General features: G+C 45.1%; 1 protein-coding gene across 1 annotated transcript in view; it reads left to right on the top strand.

Moving 5' to 3' along the window:
* Positions 1 to 10,386, top strand: part of ABCC2 (ATP binding cassette subfamily C member 2) — a 69,012-nt gene extending 58,626 nt beyond the window's left edge. The window contains exons 26-32 of the mRNA XM_065894828.1: positions 1,334 to 1,460; positions 3,054 to 3,155; positions 3,591 to 3,734; positions 4,572 to 4,730; positions 6,165 to 6,331; positions 8,765 to 8,959; positions 10,257 to 10,386. Coding sequence (XP_065750900.1) covers positions 1,334 to 1,460; positions 3,054 to 3,155; positions 3,591 to 3,734; positions 4,572 to 4,730; positions 6,165 to 6,331; positions 8,765 to 8,959; positions 10,257 to 10,386 — 1,024 coding nt within the window. The remainder of the gene's footprint in view (positions 1 to 1,333; positions 1,461 to 3,053; positions 3,156 to 3,590; positions 3,735 to 4,571; positions 4,731 to 6,164; positions 6,332 to 8,764; positions 8,960 to 10,256) is intronic.
* The last annotated feature ends 2,052 nt before the right edge of the window (positions 10,387 to 12,438 follow it).

Genomic DNA, 12,438 nt, shown 5'->3' with positions numbered 1-12,438 from the left:
GGAGAAGGCATGAGCTTTGGAGTCAGAGACTGGGGGTCCCTCTGTCTGCTCTGCCACTTACCAAGCGGGGTGAATTGTCTTGACGCCTCTCAGGAAAATCTCATTTTCTTTGTTTGTACGATGGCTGGAACGCAACCTACCTCATAGGCTTATTGAGGGAGTCACATGACATCTGTGAGCATTTGATAACCCAGGTACTGTTCACGTGCTGGGTGAACTGGATATTCTCTGTTTGCTTCCCTGAGAATGGATGTGAGATTCTCCATAGGCAGGACACTCTTTGTAGGGTGGTGAAAGAAGCAGAGGTTGGAGGGAGGAAAGCTGGGAAATTTTAGGCAAAATCAATGATGACAGAAATGAAAAGCTCACATCCTGTGAGATGAATCCAAAAAGGGTGAGCATTCTTGATTTCTCCAGCTTCATCAGACCCTGGCAAGAAGTCATGTGTCCTTGGAGGAGGAAGGTCTTTTTCAGGAAGTGAAAACTCTTGAGTGGCTTCTACACTGTCTTGCGGTGTGAAGGGCAGGCTAATGATGCTTAGTGTTATCTGGAACATGGAGAGGTCAGAAATTTGATTGTAAAGATTTTTTATATCTTAGATACTTTCCAAGAAGGAAACAGGCATAAGAGTCAATTTTCTGTTGGACCCCCCCCCATTGTAAAATATGTATCATATTTATTTGTACACGTGCTAGAATTATTCAAATTTAGTTAAATACATTTTACTGGGAAAGTCAGTTTTCATAAATTACGTCAATCTACATACTATTCAGTTCTCTACAAAGCCCCGACATACCTCCCTGTCATCAGCTCACACCTAATTTCCCTCCACCTCCAGCTTCTTCTCTACCTTTTTAAAAATCATGAAATCAGACAGGGTACACTGAACCTTCCTGTGATGATTTCTTTCTAACCTTACATTTGGATTCTTTATGCCATTGTTTCCCATGCCTAATCAAAAGAACTCACTTGGAACATTTGTTAAAATGCAGATTCCTGAAACCCATTCCCTGAATCTCCTGGGGAAGAGTCCAGGAATTTTTTGCATGAATTTGTGTATTTTTAACAATTGCCACCAGATGATTCTTAAGATTTGGCAAGTTTGGGAGACATTGCTCTTCTAGTATCTTTTAAAATGCAATTTATTTTCTAAAATCCAATTTAAAAGACGTTAGGAACACATGGCATAGTCAACTTGAGACACCTCCTAAGAATGCAGCCCTACCAACTCAAGCCCTCTGAGAATGTTCTAGGAACACCTAGGTTGCTGGGTAAGGTAAGGAAGTGGATACCTTTCAGTGACACCTCTTTCTCTGGTTCTGTTGCCCTCCAGGTGGCTTGCAGTTCGTCTGGAGCTGATTGGGAACCTGATCGTCTTCTTTTCATCCTTGATGATGGTTATTTATAGAGATACCCTGAGTGGGGACACTGTGGGCTTTGTTCTCTCCAATGCACTCAGTGTGAGTCTGAAGGTTGGGAGTTTGGTTGAATTAATGCATTATTCTTAAATGGAGTCTCGGGTATACCGTGGAGTCTGTGCTCTTGATTCCTTTCTAGATCCAGAGGGACCAGGGGAGACTGAGGTTCAAACCCTAGCTCCATCTCTTACTAATTGTGTAACCCATGGACGGGCTCCTTTCCCTTTCTAAGTAGGTACCAGTGTCATCTGGGTAACTGGACATAAATTGTGTTGCCCTGGGTAGTTAAGGAAGCGATCTCAGATGATTATCTAATAGTTTCCTGTCTCTTTGCTTGATTATAATCAAAAGAGAAAATAAGTGTTTCTATTATAATGCAGCAGTAACCAGAAAGTCTTCTGAACAAGTAACTTCTATGTTTATTTTGTTAAATCACAGAATAATTGGAGTTAATTTTAATAAAGAATATAGAGTCTAATAGAACTATATAATGCATCCCCTGTTTGACTAAGAGATAGATATCAGACGTTATTTCCTACCACTCAGCCATTTTGCTACCACTGGCACTATGGTAAATGTTTAATGAATGATACTCATTTAATGAGTCATTTGGCCATCTTTTGTGGACTCTTTCTGAACTAATATACTGGGGGTCTGCACAGTTACCAGCAGGCTCTATATGGTGCTATTTTCAGTTGGCGTTAATAAGGCCCAAGGTGATCATGGCGGGACACCCAAAAGGACTCTGTCATTTACCATGAATCACAGGGTTCCTTGTCCCACTGCCCTTTCATCCCCTCATTTCTAGGCTTATTAACCTACGACAGATGGGGCAAAGAGTTGGAGAACTATTATACTGAACCAAAATAAAAACATTCAAATATCAACAATTCATATGGTCCAGGCTTCACCAAGTGGTTACTTGTAGTCCCCAGCCTCCTGTGCTCTCCCTCTCTCTAACCACCATGTGCTCTACAAAGATTCCCTGTGTGTATGTGCCAGGACTACATTTTTGCCTGAAAAAGCTTGCATGTGAGCAGCTTGCCTCTGAGTAACCCACGGATTCCCTGGACTCTGGCCCAGATCATGACAGTCATCTTCCTAGTGGTTAGATGTTATCTCTGTAATGGCAGGAAGGCACCTGGAGTTTATTGGGGTAACAGAGGACAGGGGTCCATGTGGATGTCCCACCTTGAGGGCTGGGTTCTCAATGGAGCTGTTGTTGAGAGCAGAGGTGGCAGCTATTTGGAAGGCCTTCTCCTACCCTGTGTCTTTCCTTATGCTTTCCCCATTGGTAGAATGCCACCCCTAACCCCTAAGGGCTTACAGGCAGGAGACCCACGGCCAGCCTCTCCAGCCTCAGCTTTGGCCCTAGGCCACTCCAAGCTAGTAGTGCCTTTCTTGTGAGCACCACACAGTTGAGCACTTAATTGTCCTCCCACCATTCAATGCACCGGCCTCATTCCCTCCCCCAAGGAGGTGTGGATTGTCTCTTATACTTCTCCTTGCTCCTTGCTTGTAGAGCCCGCCGCATAGTGCTGGGTGCAGAGTAGGCACTAGATTGACCTTGTGGTTTAACTGGTTGGGTTGGTTTCTGAGCCTGAGATGATCCTTAGTCTTCCAGTTTTTCTGTAGATCACACAAACCCTGAACTGGCTAGTGAGGATGACGTCAGAAATAGAGACCAACATTGTGGCTGTTGAGCGAATAAATGAGTACATAAACGTGGAAAATGAGGTAAGGAGGAATCAGAAGCAGCCAGGGACAAGGCCAAAAAAAAAAGCCACCGCTTTGAGAGTGCATCTTCACCTTATCTAGAGATTTCACATGGGGTCATAAAGGTTCTCTGGAAGTTTCCCTTGCTCTAACTGAAAGAACCTAATTTCTTGAAACCTAAAATAGGTAATGGTTTGGGAGAAGTCAGGTCTTGGGATGCACCAAGTTAAATGGTGGCTTCATTCTGGAGATGCACAGAACAACCTCGTGGGATAGGGTTTCTTTAATTGAATAAGGTAGGACCCTTCTGGAAGTACCAGTCTAGTTCAGTCTATTCAATGCAGATGCTCACGGGTGGCTGGCACACTGCTACCCTGTTCTGTGACATGAGTCCTGTGGGGACTGTTGAGCGAGTTGTCACTGTGTAAAGCACTTTTCCTCCTGTCGCCTTGCCAGGCACCATGGGTGACTGATAAGAGGCCTCCAGAAGGTTGGCCCAGCAAAGGGGAGATCCAGTTTAGCAACTACCAAGTACGGTATCGGCCTGAGCTGGATCTGGTACTGAAGGGGATCACTTGTGACATTAAGAGCACTGAGAAGGTAGGTGGAGCTGAAGAAAGGCCTGGGTGAGTCCTTGTGAACATAGAGGTGGAGAGCAGTGGACTCTGGGCTTTCATTAATCTGGTGGAAGTGAGAGGGTTGGGGCGCTTCCTCTGCCCTGGGGAGGTGTAGGGACACAGCGCCACCACCAGAGGGCAGGATATCCACACAGGATCAAACAGACTTAAGCCTGTAAGGGCTCTCTTGCTCAGCCCTCCCCTATCTCCCTGTCTGCACCCTCTCCTCCTGTGGCTGACTGGGCTCATTTCCTGTAAGCGCCAAGGCTTGTAGAGGGGAAGTCAGGAGGAAGCACCGGCCTGGGGAAGGAACTGGTGGGAACAGCTGTGTGCAGGTTTGTCCCTGCAGAGAGAATGGCCTAGTTCTCCCTCTGGTCTGCAAAGTCCTGGTATGGTTTTCTTGTTCTCTGAGGACTTGGGGTCTGATGCAGGGCCAAAAATATGTCTGGGTACTGATGCTCAGGTCCAGGTCAGGGTCTGCTTCTCAGACCTGATGGCAGACCCAATCCTTCCCTTCTCCTCACTTTTAACAAGGATTTTTAAAAAATCTATAATTTCCAAGAATAACTGCAACAGATGTGTACATTTCCAGCAGTCAATGTAGATCTCAGCAAGCAACAAGTTAGGAGGTAGGATGGGAAAGCCATCCTTTTCTGACATCCAGGTACATTTTTCCCCACCAAAACCAAAATCAGTTTAACATCTTAGAGATGAAGTAGCCAGTCACTGTCTTTTTCCACCTGTGATTATGAATGTCCCTGGCTAAATTGTTGCCCTCAATCACATGGTGAACTAACATGCCAAGGAACTGTATTTACAGATTGGCGTGGTGGGCAGGACAGGAGCTGGGAAATCATCCTTGACAAACAGCCTTTTCAGAATCCTAGAGGCTGCAGGAGGCCAGATCACCATTGATGGGGTAGATATTGCTTCCATTGGGCTCCACGACCTCCGAGAGAAACTGACCATCATCCCCCAGGTAAGCTGTAGGACGTACTGTCACATGTAGCTTGTTATACAGGAAACATGTGCATGTTCTTCTTGATGTGTGTTCATTTGGTGGCGTCATTTCTGCTGTCTACCTGGGATACCTAAGCTAGTTCCCTAAGACACATTGCTTCCAGAACTTACAGAAATAAGTTTTACATTTTTTTGGTAATATGCTTGTGTGACTGTCAGTATCTAACCAGTAGGTGGCAGCAACACAGCAGAAGTCAAATGGAGCAGATGATTATTTAGCATTTCTATAGCCCATCAAGGTTCGCAGGACCTTTGCAATCAGCATTAAGTTTTGCTGCTGAAGCTTGAAACTATTAAGCTTTGTACTCCCCATCTGATATGGTTAAAAGAGAGTGGAGGGAATTTGTGGCAATGTTTTGCCAATAAGTGGAATGGTTAGTGCATCAGCAAGAAAGTCTTCCCTGCAGCTTCCTCTCCAGACCCTTCCAAACAAGGACTGCCCTGGAGGCTCTTGGGGTATGTGGGTCCTCATCAGAACCTGTCCTCTGCTTGCTGCAGCCAAGTCTCTGGGGTGGCTTTGGTCTGTCTGGCGTTTGCTCCCTTTGTTACACTCTTTTCACCAGCCTCTTCAAGAGCGTAAGAAATTCTTCTCTTGTAACTGTATGACCCCTTCCCCTGCCTGCCCCGATCCCTCCACCTCCAAACCATGAGTTTTCATTTGGGGGTGTGGGACGTTCCTCTCATCTTTTTAAGGGATGCTAAGGCAAATTTGGAAATCCATAAATGAACTTCAGAATGAAAAACAACAACAAAACCAAGGACTCCTCTTAATGCTGTGTTTAGCTCCCCGTGTTTAGCTCAAAGCCTGCAGCGGGGAAATCTTGGAGAAGCTGGACCACTAACTAACCAGCTTTCCATCTCAGACCAGTTCTGCTCACTTTCTTGGCCACAAGGAATTACTGGTTCCTTTTCTTTTATAAAAGAAAATTTAAATATATATATGTGTATATGTATGTATATATATATATATATATATATAAAAGCCAGATGTTTGTTTTATTAAAATTTTTAAAAATTTTATTTTTGGCTGCATTGCTGCACAGGGGCTTTCTCTAATTGCGGCGAGCGGGGGCTACTCTTCATTGCGGTGTGTGGGCTTCTCATTGCGGTGGCTTCTCTTGTTGTGGAGCACGGGCTCTAGGTGCGTGGGCTGCAGTAGTTGGTGGCTCGCGGTCTCAGTAGTTGTGGCTCGCGGGGTCTAGAGCGCAGGCTCAGTAGTTGTGCCACACGGGCTTAGTTGCTCCGCAGCATGTGGGATCTTCCCGGACCAGGGCTCGAACCCATGTCCCCTGCATTGGCAGGCGGATTCTTAACCACTGCACCACCAGGGAAGTCCCTACTTGTTCCTTTTCTAACATTAGCCCCACTAACTCCCTCGTCCCTTGACTTACAGGATCCCATCCTGTTCTCTGGGAGCCTGAGGATGAATCTAGACCCTTTCAACAACTACTCAGACGAGGAGATCTGGAAGGCCTTGGAGCTTGCTCACCTCAAGTCTTTCGTGGACGGCCTGCAAGCTGGGTTGTCCTACGAAGTGACAGAAGGCGGTGACAACCTGAGGTAATGTTTCATAACCCACTTCCCCCACAGGCTGTGGAGGAGGCGAGGGGACCACTACTTTTGTTACTCATGCATGGTGGTGCCTGGCATCAAAGAATTTTCACTCTCCAGGTCTAATTCCTAATGCGTAAAACGAACCTGTTGTGAAGATTAAAATAGACGTGAATGTGCTTGGAAACTCTTGAAAACCTTTGTCAGTAAACATACCCTCACAGGACATTACAAACACGAGCTTGCAGATCCCACCGTTGTGCGGGGTTTTCAGTTGCACTCTGCACTCAGGCTGGAAACAATCCCTATGCCTGGTCCAGCCCCAGAGAGTCTGATGTAACTGGTACGTGGCATTACTGGAGATGGGAGTTCTAAAGGATCCCCAGGGGTTGTTACAGGCACCTCAGTTTGAGAAGCCCTGATCTAAGGAGCACGTGGATGATGGAGATGTGCTGTCCGCAGGGTCCTTGGAGCACCATAGACCAGCACAAAGACTCTTTTGGCTTCACAGTTCTTGTTATCTTTTCAAAGTGTTTCCTCATATGTTGACACTTCACATTTTCTGTCAGTTAACAAGTTGGCCTGGCATTTTCCCTACAACCACCTCTTTTCTCCCTCCACACACTGATGGTCAGCTCTCAGTCAAAAGCTGGTGGCTCAGGGGCCGGCCTTGCTGCAGCCCTGGTGCCTTCAGAGTGGTGGGCAGGGCATGCACCATTAGCAGCTGGAGCTCAGAAGGGAAGGCTCAGTAGCTCAATTAATGGACCCGCTGCTCTGGCTTCACCTGGGAGCTTGTTATAAATGCAGAACCTCAGGCTCTATCCTACTGCTCAGAATCCGCCCTTTAGCAAGAGTCCCAGGTAATCTGTGTGCACATTACAGCATGAGATGCACGGCCTAGAAGGTTGAGTCTTAAGTAGGCTCTGCACGCTAGAATCACTCAGGAAGCTTAAGGTCCCAGTGCCCAGGCTGTACCCCAGACCGGTTGACTCAGGGTCCCAGGTGATTTCAGTGTGTAGCCCCAGGGAACACTTGTGAGCCTTGCTAGAGAACACCAGCATGTTTGTTTTCCCTCAGCGACAGACCTAGGAACTAGCAGGACTGAAGTAGGTCTTCAGGCCTATTAAAAAGGCCATTCAAACATTCAGTCAACATATATTGAGCACCTACTGGAAATACAGAGGGAAATGCCACAGACCCATCCATGCCCTCCTAGCACTTACAGTGTGATGGAGAAGACACACTTCGTGTGAGTAAATTCTGTGCAGTAAATGCTGCAGGTGTGCAGGGCCATGTGGGCAGGATGTGATAGGGGCCTGAGAACAGAATCACACCATCCTCTGTGAATGCTGGGAGAAACTTACCTGGCATTACCAGCGCCTTGATTTCAGACCTGGTGGGCTGATGAAACCTAAAATTCTCTGATCAGAGACTGGAGATCAGTCAGCTTCGGGAGAGTCAGCAGCTGAAAGCCAAATTGATGCCTTAGCAACAGCCTGTTACTATGAAGTCCAACTGAACGAGGTGGGAGTTGGGAAGCGTTAAGTAAATAGTTTTTCAGTGTCTCTGTTCTGACGTTACAGAGAAAAACTGCAAGTTCATCTTGGGTGACTTCTCATCTCCTGCATAAATTTTCTTACAGAGAATTACAGAACTTTAGCCACCCCCTGTTTAATACGTTCCCTAATGGCCACAGCAGGAAAGAGCAATTCCAAATTCACGAATATTTCCTCCACATCATTTCCCAAATGTTCTTTATGTAAATAAGAAGTCCAGCCTTCATTACTGGCTTTTAGCAATTTAAAGTGATTTGCATTTTACAGGCATATTCGAATTCCACAAACGTTGCATCTCCCACCAAGACATCATGTTCATTAGATAGCAACGGTTTCTAATCAAGGGAGAAGGCCCTGAACAAATAATTAGCCTTGAGACTAGAATTACACATTAAAATAACAAATGAATTTGCTAGGGCCACTAAGAAATGCCACTGGGGCATTCTCATGCGGTTTCACCCTATACTAATGGTGTCAGGTCAAATACTGCTGAAGTCGGGTACTGAGATATCACTGTAGCTAAATGCAAAGCACTATTCCAGGGTTAGTGTTTTCCAAACTTGTTAAACATGAAAATCTCCTGAGGTGTATTCAAAATACAGGTTCCTAGGCTCCTCCCCATTCTGACTTGAGAGCAGGGCCCAGAAATAGGAATTTTTAAATTAAGTACCTGCGGTGGGTCTTCCAATTAATTGAGAAAGTTTGGCAAACACTGCCCTTGGTAACAATAAACAGCTAGTGGAAGAGGCTAAGGCATTCTAGGGGAATTTGGAAGTGCGGATTTTGAAAGTCTGATCTGGAACATGAAATCTGCCCCTCCAAGCCCCAACCCAGGTTATTCCTTGGTCCTTAGGGGCTAATGCTTTGTTTCTTCCACTGGCTGCAGCATAGGGCAAAGGCAGCTACTGTGCCTGGCCAGGGCTCTGCTTCAGAAATCCAAGATTCTGATCATGGACGAGGCCACTGCTGCGGTGGATCTAGAGACAGATCGCCTCATCCAGACAACCATCCAAACTGAGTTCTCCCACTGCACGACCATCACCATTGCCCACAGGCTACACACCATCATGGACAGTGACAAGTGAGTCGGGGGACAGAGCTTGATAGCCACGGCTTAACCCGTTGTCAGTCTCTTTACAGGTTTAACTACCATCATTTTATTGATGAAAATATGGAGGCTGAGAGATTGCAAGTAATTTGCCCAAAATTATACATCAAGCTAATGAAGGCCAACAGGGTTAAGGGAACTGTCTTGAAGGTAAAATGGGAAACTGTGTAACTATTAACTGAGTATGGCGGGTGGAGGAGGCCCAAGCCAGGAGTGATATATATTGCTCCATAGACCTTCCCAACTAAGCTGGGTCTCAGCTGCTCTGCCTGTAAACAGAAGCTTTCTGTTCCTTCTAACTGACAATCTGACAATTCAAAATGGGGGGGGGGGGGTGTCAGTAATCTTAAAACTGAAGAGAATAGGCTCCCTTTTTTGACCAAGGGGAAGGCTCCCTTTTTAAATCAACGTATCCTTAAACAATGTGTATCCTTAAAAAAAAGAAAAAAACGTAAATAGTATAAGAATATATGCAGTATAAGTCTATTTTGTTCAGCATTCCACATGGAATCCATGTTGATGCAGATAGCCGCAGTTCAGTCATTCTCGCTGCCTTGTAGCCTGGTATGAATAAACATACTGTTATCATATTGGTCACCTGGACCCGCGCTGGTGTCCTAGCCTAGAGACCCCTCGTCTTGGCCAGGGAGCTTCTTTTTCCGCTCAGATTCGCACAGCCAATAACAAAACCGATGCTAAGACTTTCCAGCACAAGCTTTATTCAATGGCCAAAGAATGGAGAAGTGGGAATTAGTTCACAAATCAACTTTCTCAACCCGATTTGGGCGGAGACACCATTTATACAGGAGGGTTGAGGGGAAAAGGGAGGGAATTGGAAAGAGTAGGAGGAATATTTATGACTAATCTGAGAAGAGGGGTGTGGTTTGAACAGGAACTGATGCAACCCTCCTTTTCAGTCCTTGTCTGGGCTTTTCCGGTTGCTGTCATGACAATCGTCCATATCACGGTGCTGGTAGGTGTGTCATTTAGCATGCTAATATATTACAATGAGCATAACGTGGCCCAAGGTCTATTGGAAATCAAATCTTCCACCACCTTGGGCCTAGTTTGTTCTAACCAGTTCTTGTTTTTCTCTTTGCAGCTTACTCCTGAAACTTAGATATGAGCACTTGGTTTCCATCTGAGGGAGGGGCAGGGGTATGATTCTGGGGCAACAGCCTTGGTAACAATATCGAGACTTAGTTCTGGTTATTATAAATGCCAAGGTTTGAGACACTGCTTTCTAAGACTTCTCTCTTCTTTGTTTCAGGGTAATGGTCCTAGACAATGGGAAGATTGTAGAGTATGGCAGCCCTGAAGAACTGCTGAAAAACATTGGCCCCTTTTATTTTATGGCCCAAGAAGCTGGCATTGAAAATACGAACCGCACAGCATTCTGACAGCAAGTCTTACAGGTTAGAGAAGGACTATTAGGATCATTCCTTATTTTTTGTGAAGCATATCATACATATAAAAGTGTGTGTAAAATGTATGTTTTAAATAAGGATTGTAAGTGAACACCCACGTCCCTGCCAGCCAAGATTTTTTTTAATGAGTATTACCAGCTACATCAGAAAACCCCTGATGATCCACTTTGATCGTACCTCCTTGCTACCCACCCCCCACAAAAAGCACCACCATCCTAATTTTTGTGATAATTATTCCTTTGCTTTTTGTTTTAGTTTTACCACTTGCCTTAAACAACATGTACCATGTTTTTAGCTTATGTGAATGGCCTGACTCATATTGCATGTGTTCTTCTATGACTTCTTTTGTTCAATATTATACTTGAGATTCATCCACGTCGATGCGTGAGGCTGGTTCATTCTCACTGCTCTGTAGTACAGCAGTGTGTGAAAACGCCAGTTTATCCAATTTAGGTTGGTCAGCAGTGCGGTTATTTCCAGGATTTGTTGTTTTTCCCTGTTATGAACAGTACTGCTATGAACATTCTGGTACGTAAGTCCTAAGATACATGTGTAAGAGTTTCTTTAGGCATAATGTAAAGGAATGGGAGGTGTGCATATGTTTAAATGCATATAGGAGGTAACACCAAACTGTTAATGCCAATTCAAAACATTTTTGTCAATCTGATGAGTATGAATTGGTATCTCCTTGAGGTTTTTAAATGTATAGTCCCCTGGTTACCGTTGAGGTTTCCGTATGCGGTGTCTGCTGGTTCTTGTTCACAGTGCTTTATTTCCTTGGATACCTTGTGAATGTTTACCTTAAGTCTCTCAATCTCCTTAGCATTTTTTAAAAAACTGAAGTATAGTTGATTTGCAATATTGTGTTAGCATTTTACCTGTGGACATTCTTTGAGGCCTGAGTTGAATCTGAGCTCTCTTAAGAGGAATTGTAAAAGCTTCTGCCTGCCACCTGGGGGCATTACCCAGAACCAATCTGAATTAAATACTTCACTGAGGGATTTCAAACTTTACAGTTAGTGGGACTTCAGACCACAGTCCTGTGCGAGAGCCAGCTTGTGGTTTACAGAATCTCAAGGGAACTTCTTCCCCTTGATCTAGCAGCAGGTTGGAGATAGATGTGTGGCCTTGTTGACTCCTTCCACGTGGCGGGGTTTATTCTTCACTTACTTGTATACCACAGTACAGCCCTTTCGGGCTCGGGTTCGTCAGAGGGTCTCCTGTAGCTTCTCCATCTTTGGCAAGCCTTGGCGTTCTCTCTTGCCTCAGTATCCTCTGTTGTCCACAAAGGTCAAGGTCTCCAGGTTTCAGAAGTCACCCTAAGCCTTGACCCTTCTTCTCCTTCCAGGGTTTCTTGTGTCACATCACTTTGGGTTCAGCATATTCCTTACCTCCATTTCAGTGATGCAGTTATGAAAAATTTTTATTTATTCATCACTGTAGCTACTTGTTGAATGAGATGCTCGGAGACTTAAACTTCCTAAATGAGGGGCTTACACAGCTGCAAGGCAGGATGAGGAAGGGACTTGTTTCCTCCTATTTGCTCTATTCCCATCAGCATCACTCTAGCAATGTTGGTTTCCCTGCAGTGGCAGTTTCTCCAATACTCACAAAACCAGTGTGGTCTTGCCAGCACCAGTGGAGCAGCGCCCCCTTCTGGGAAGTCTGGGTTTCAGTTTCAGTTTTAGTGACGCCAGCCTCTTCCCTTTTGTTCCCGCGGCCCTGTGATGTTTGCTTTTGCCCTTGCTAGCTCTCTGATACTTGTTTTCCTTTGGCCCTTTCTTCGATGCCGATTTAATGATTCTTTATTATTGTTCTGTTAAAATAACCTGTGGTTTTTGTATCCTGCCTAACCGAATAGGTACAACCTTGGAGATAATCCAGTTCAAGTCCCTTATTTTTCAGATAAGCACCAGACTGAGAATGGTTATATGATATCTGGAGTCAAAACATGAGTGTTTATGGCAGAGCCAGGGCCAGAAACCAACTTCCTGATTTGATCTAATGATTTCTTCTTTTTCCTAT

The sequence above is a fragment of the Phocoena phocoena genome, chromosome 16 (genome assembly GCF_963924675.1).
Source record: "Phocoena phocoena chromosome 16, mPhoPho1.1, whole genome shotgun sequence".
Taxonomy (NCBI): domain Eukaryota; kingdom Metazoa; phylum Chordata; class Mammalia; order Artiodactyla; family Phocoenidae; genus Phocoena; species Phocoena phocoena.
Note: the sequence above shows the minus strand (reverse complement) of the source record. Positions and strands in the feature narration are given on the sequence as shown.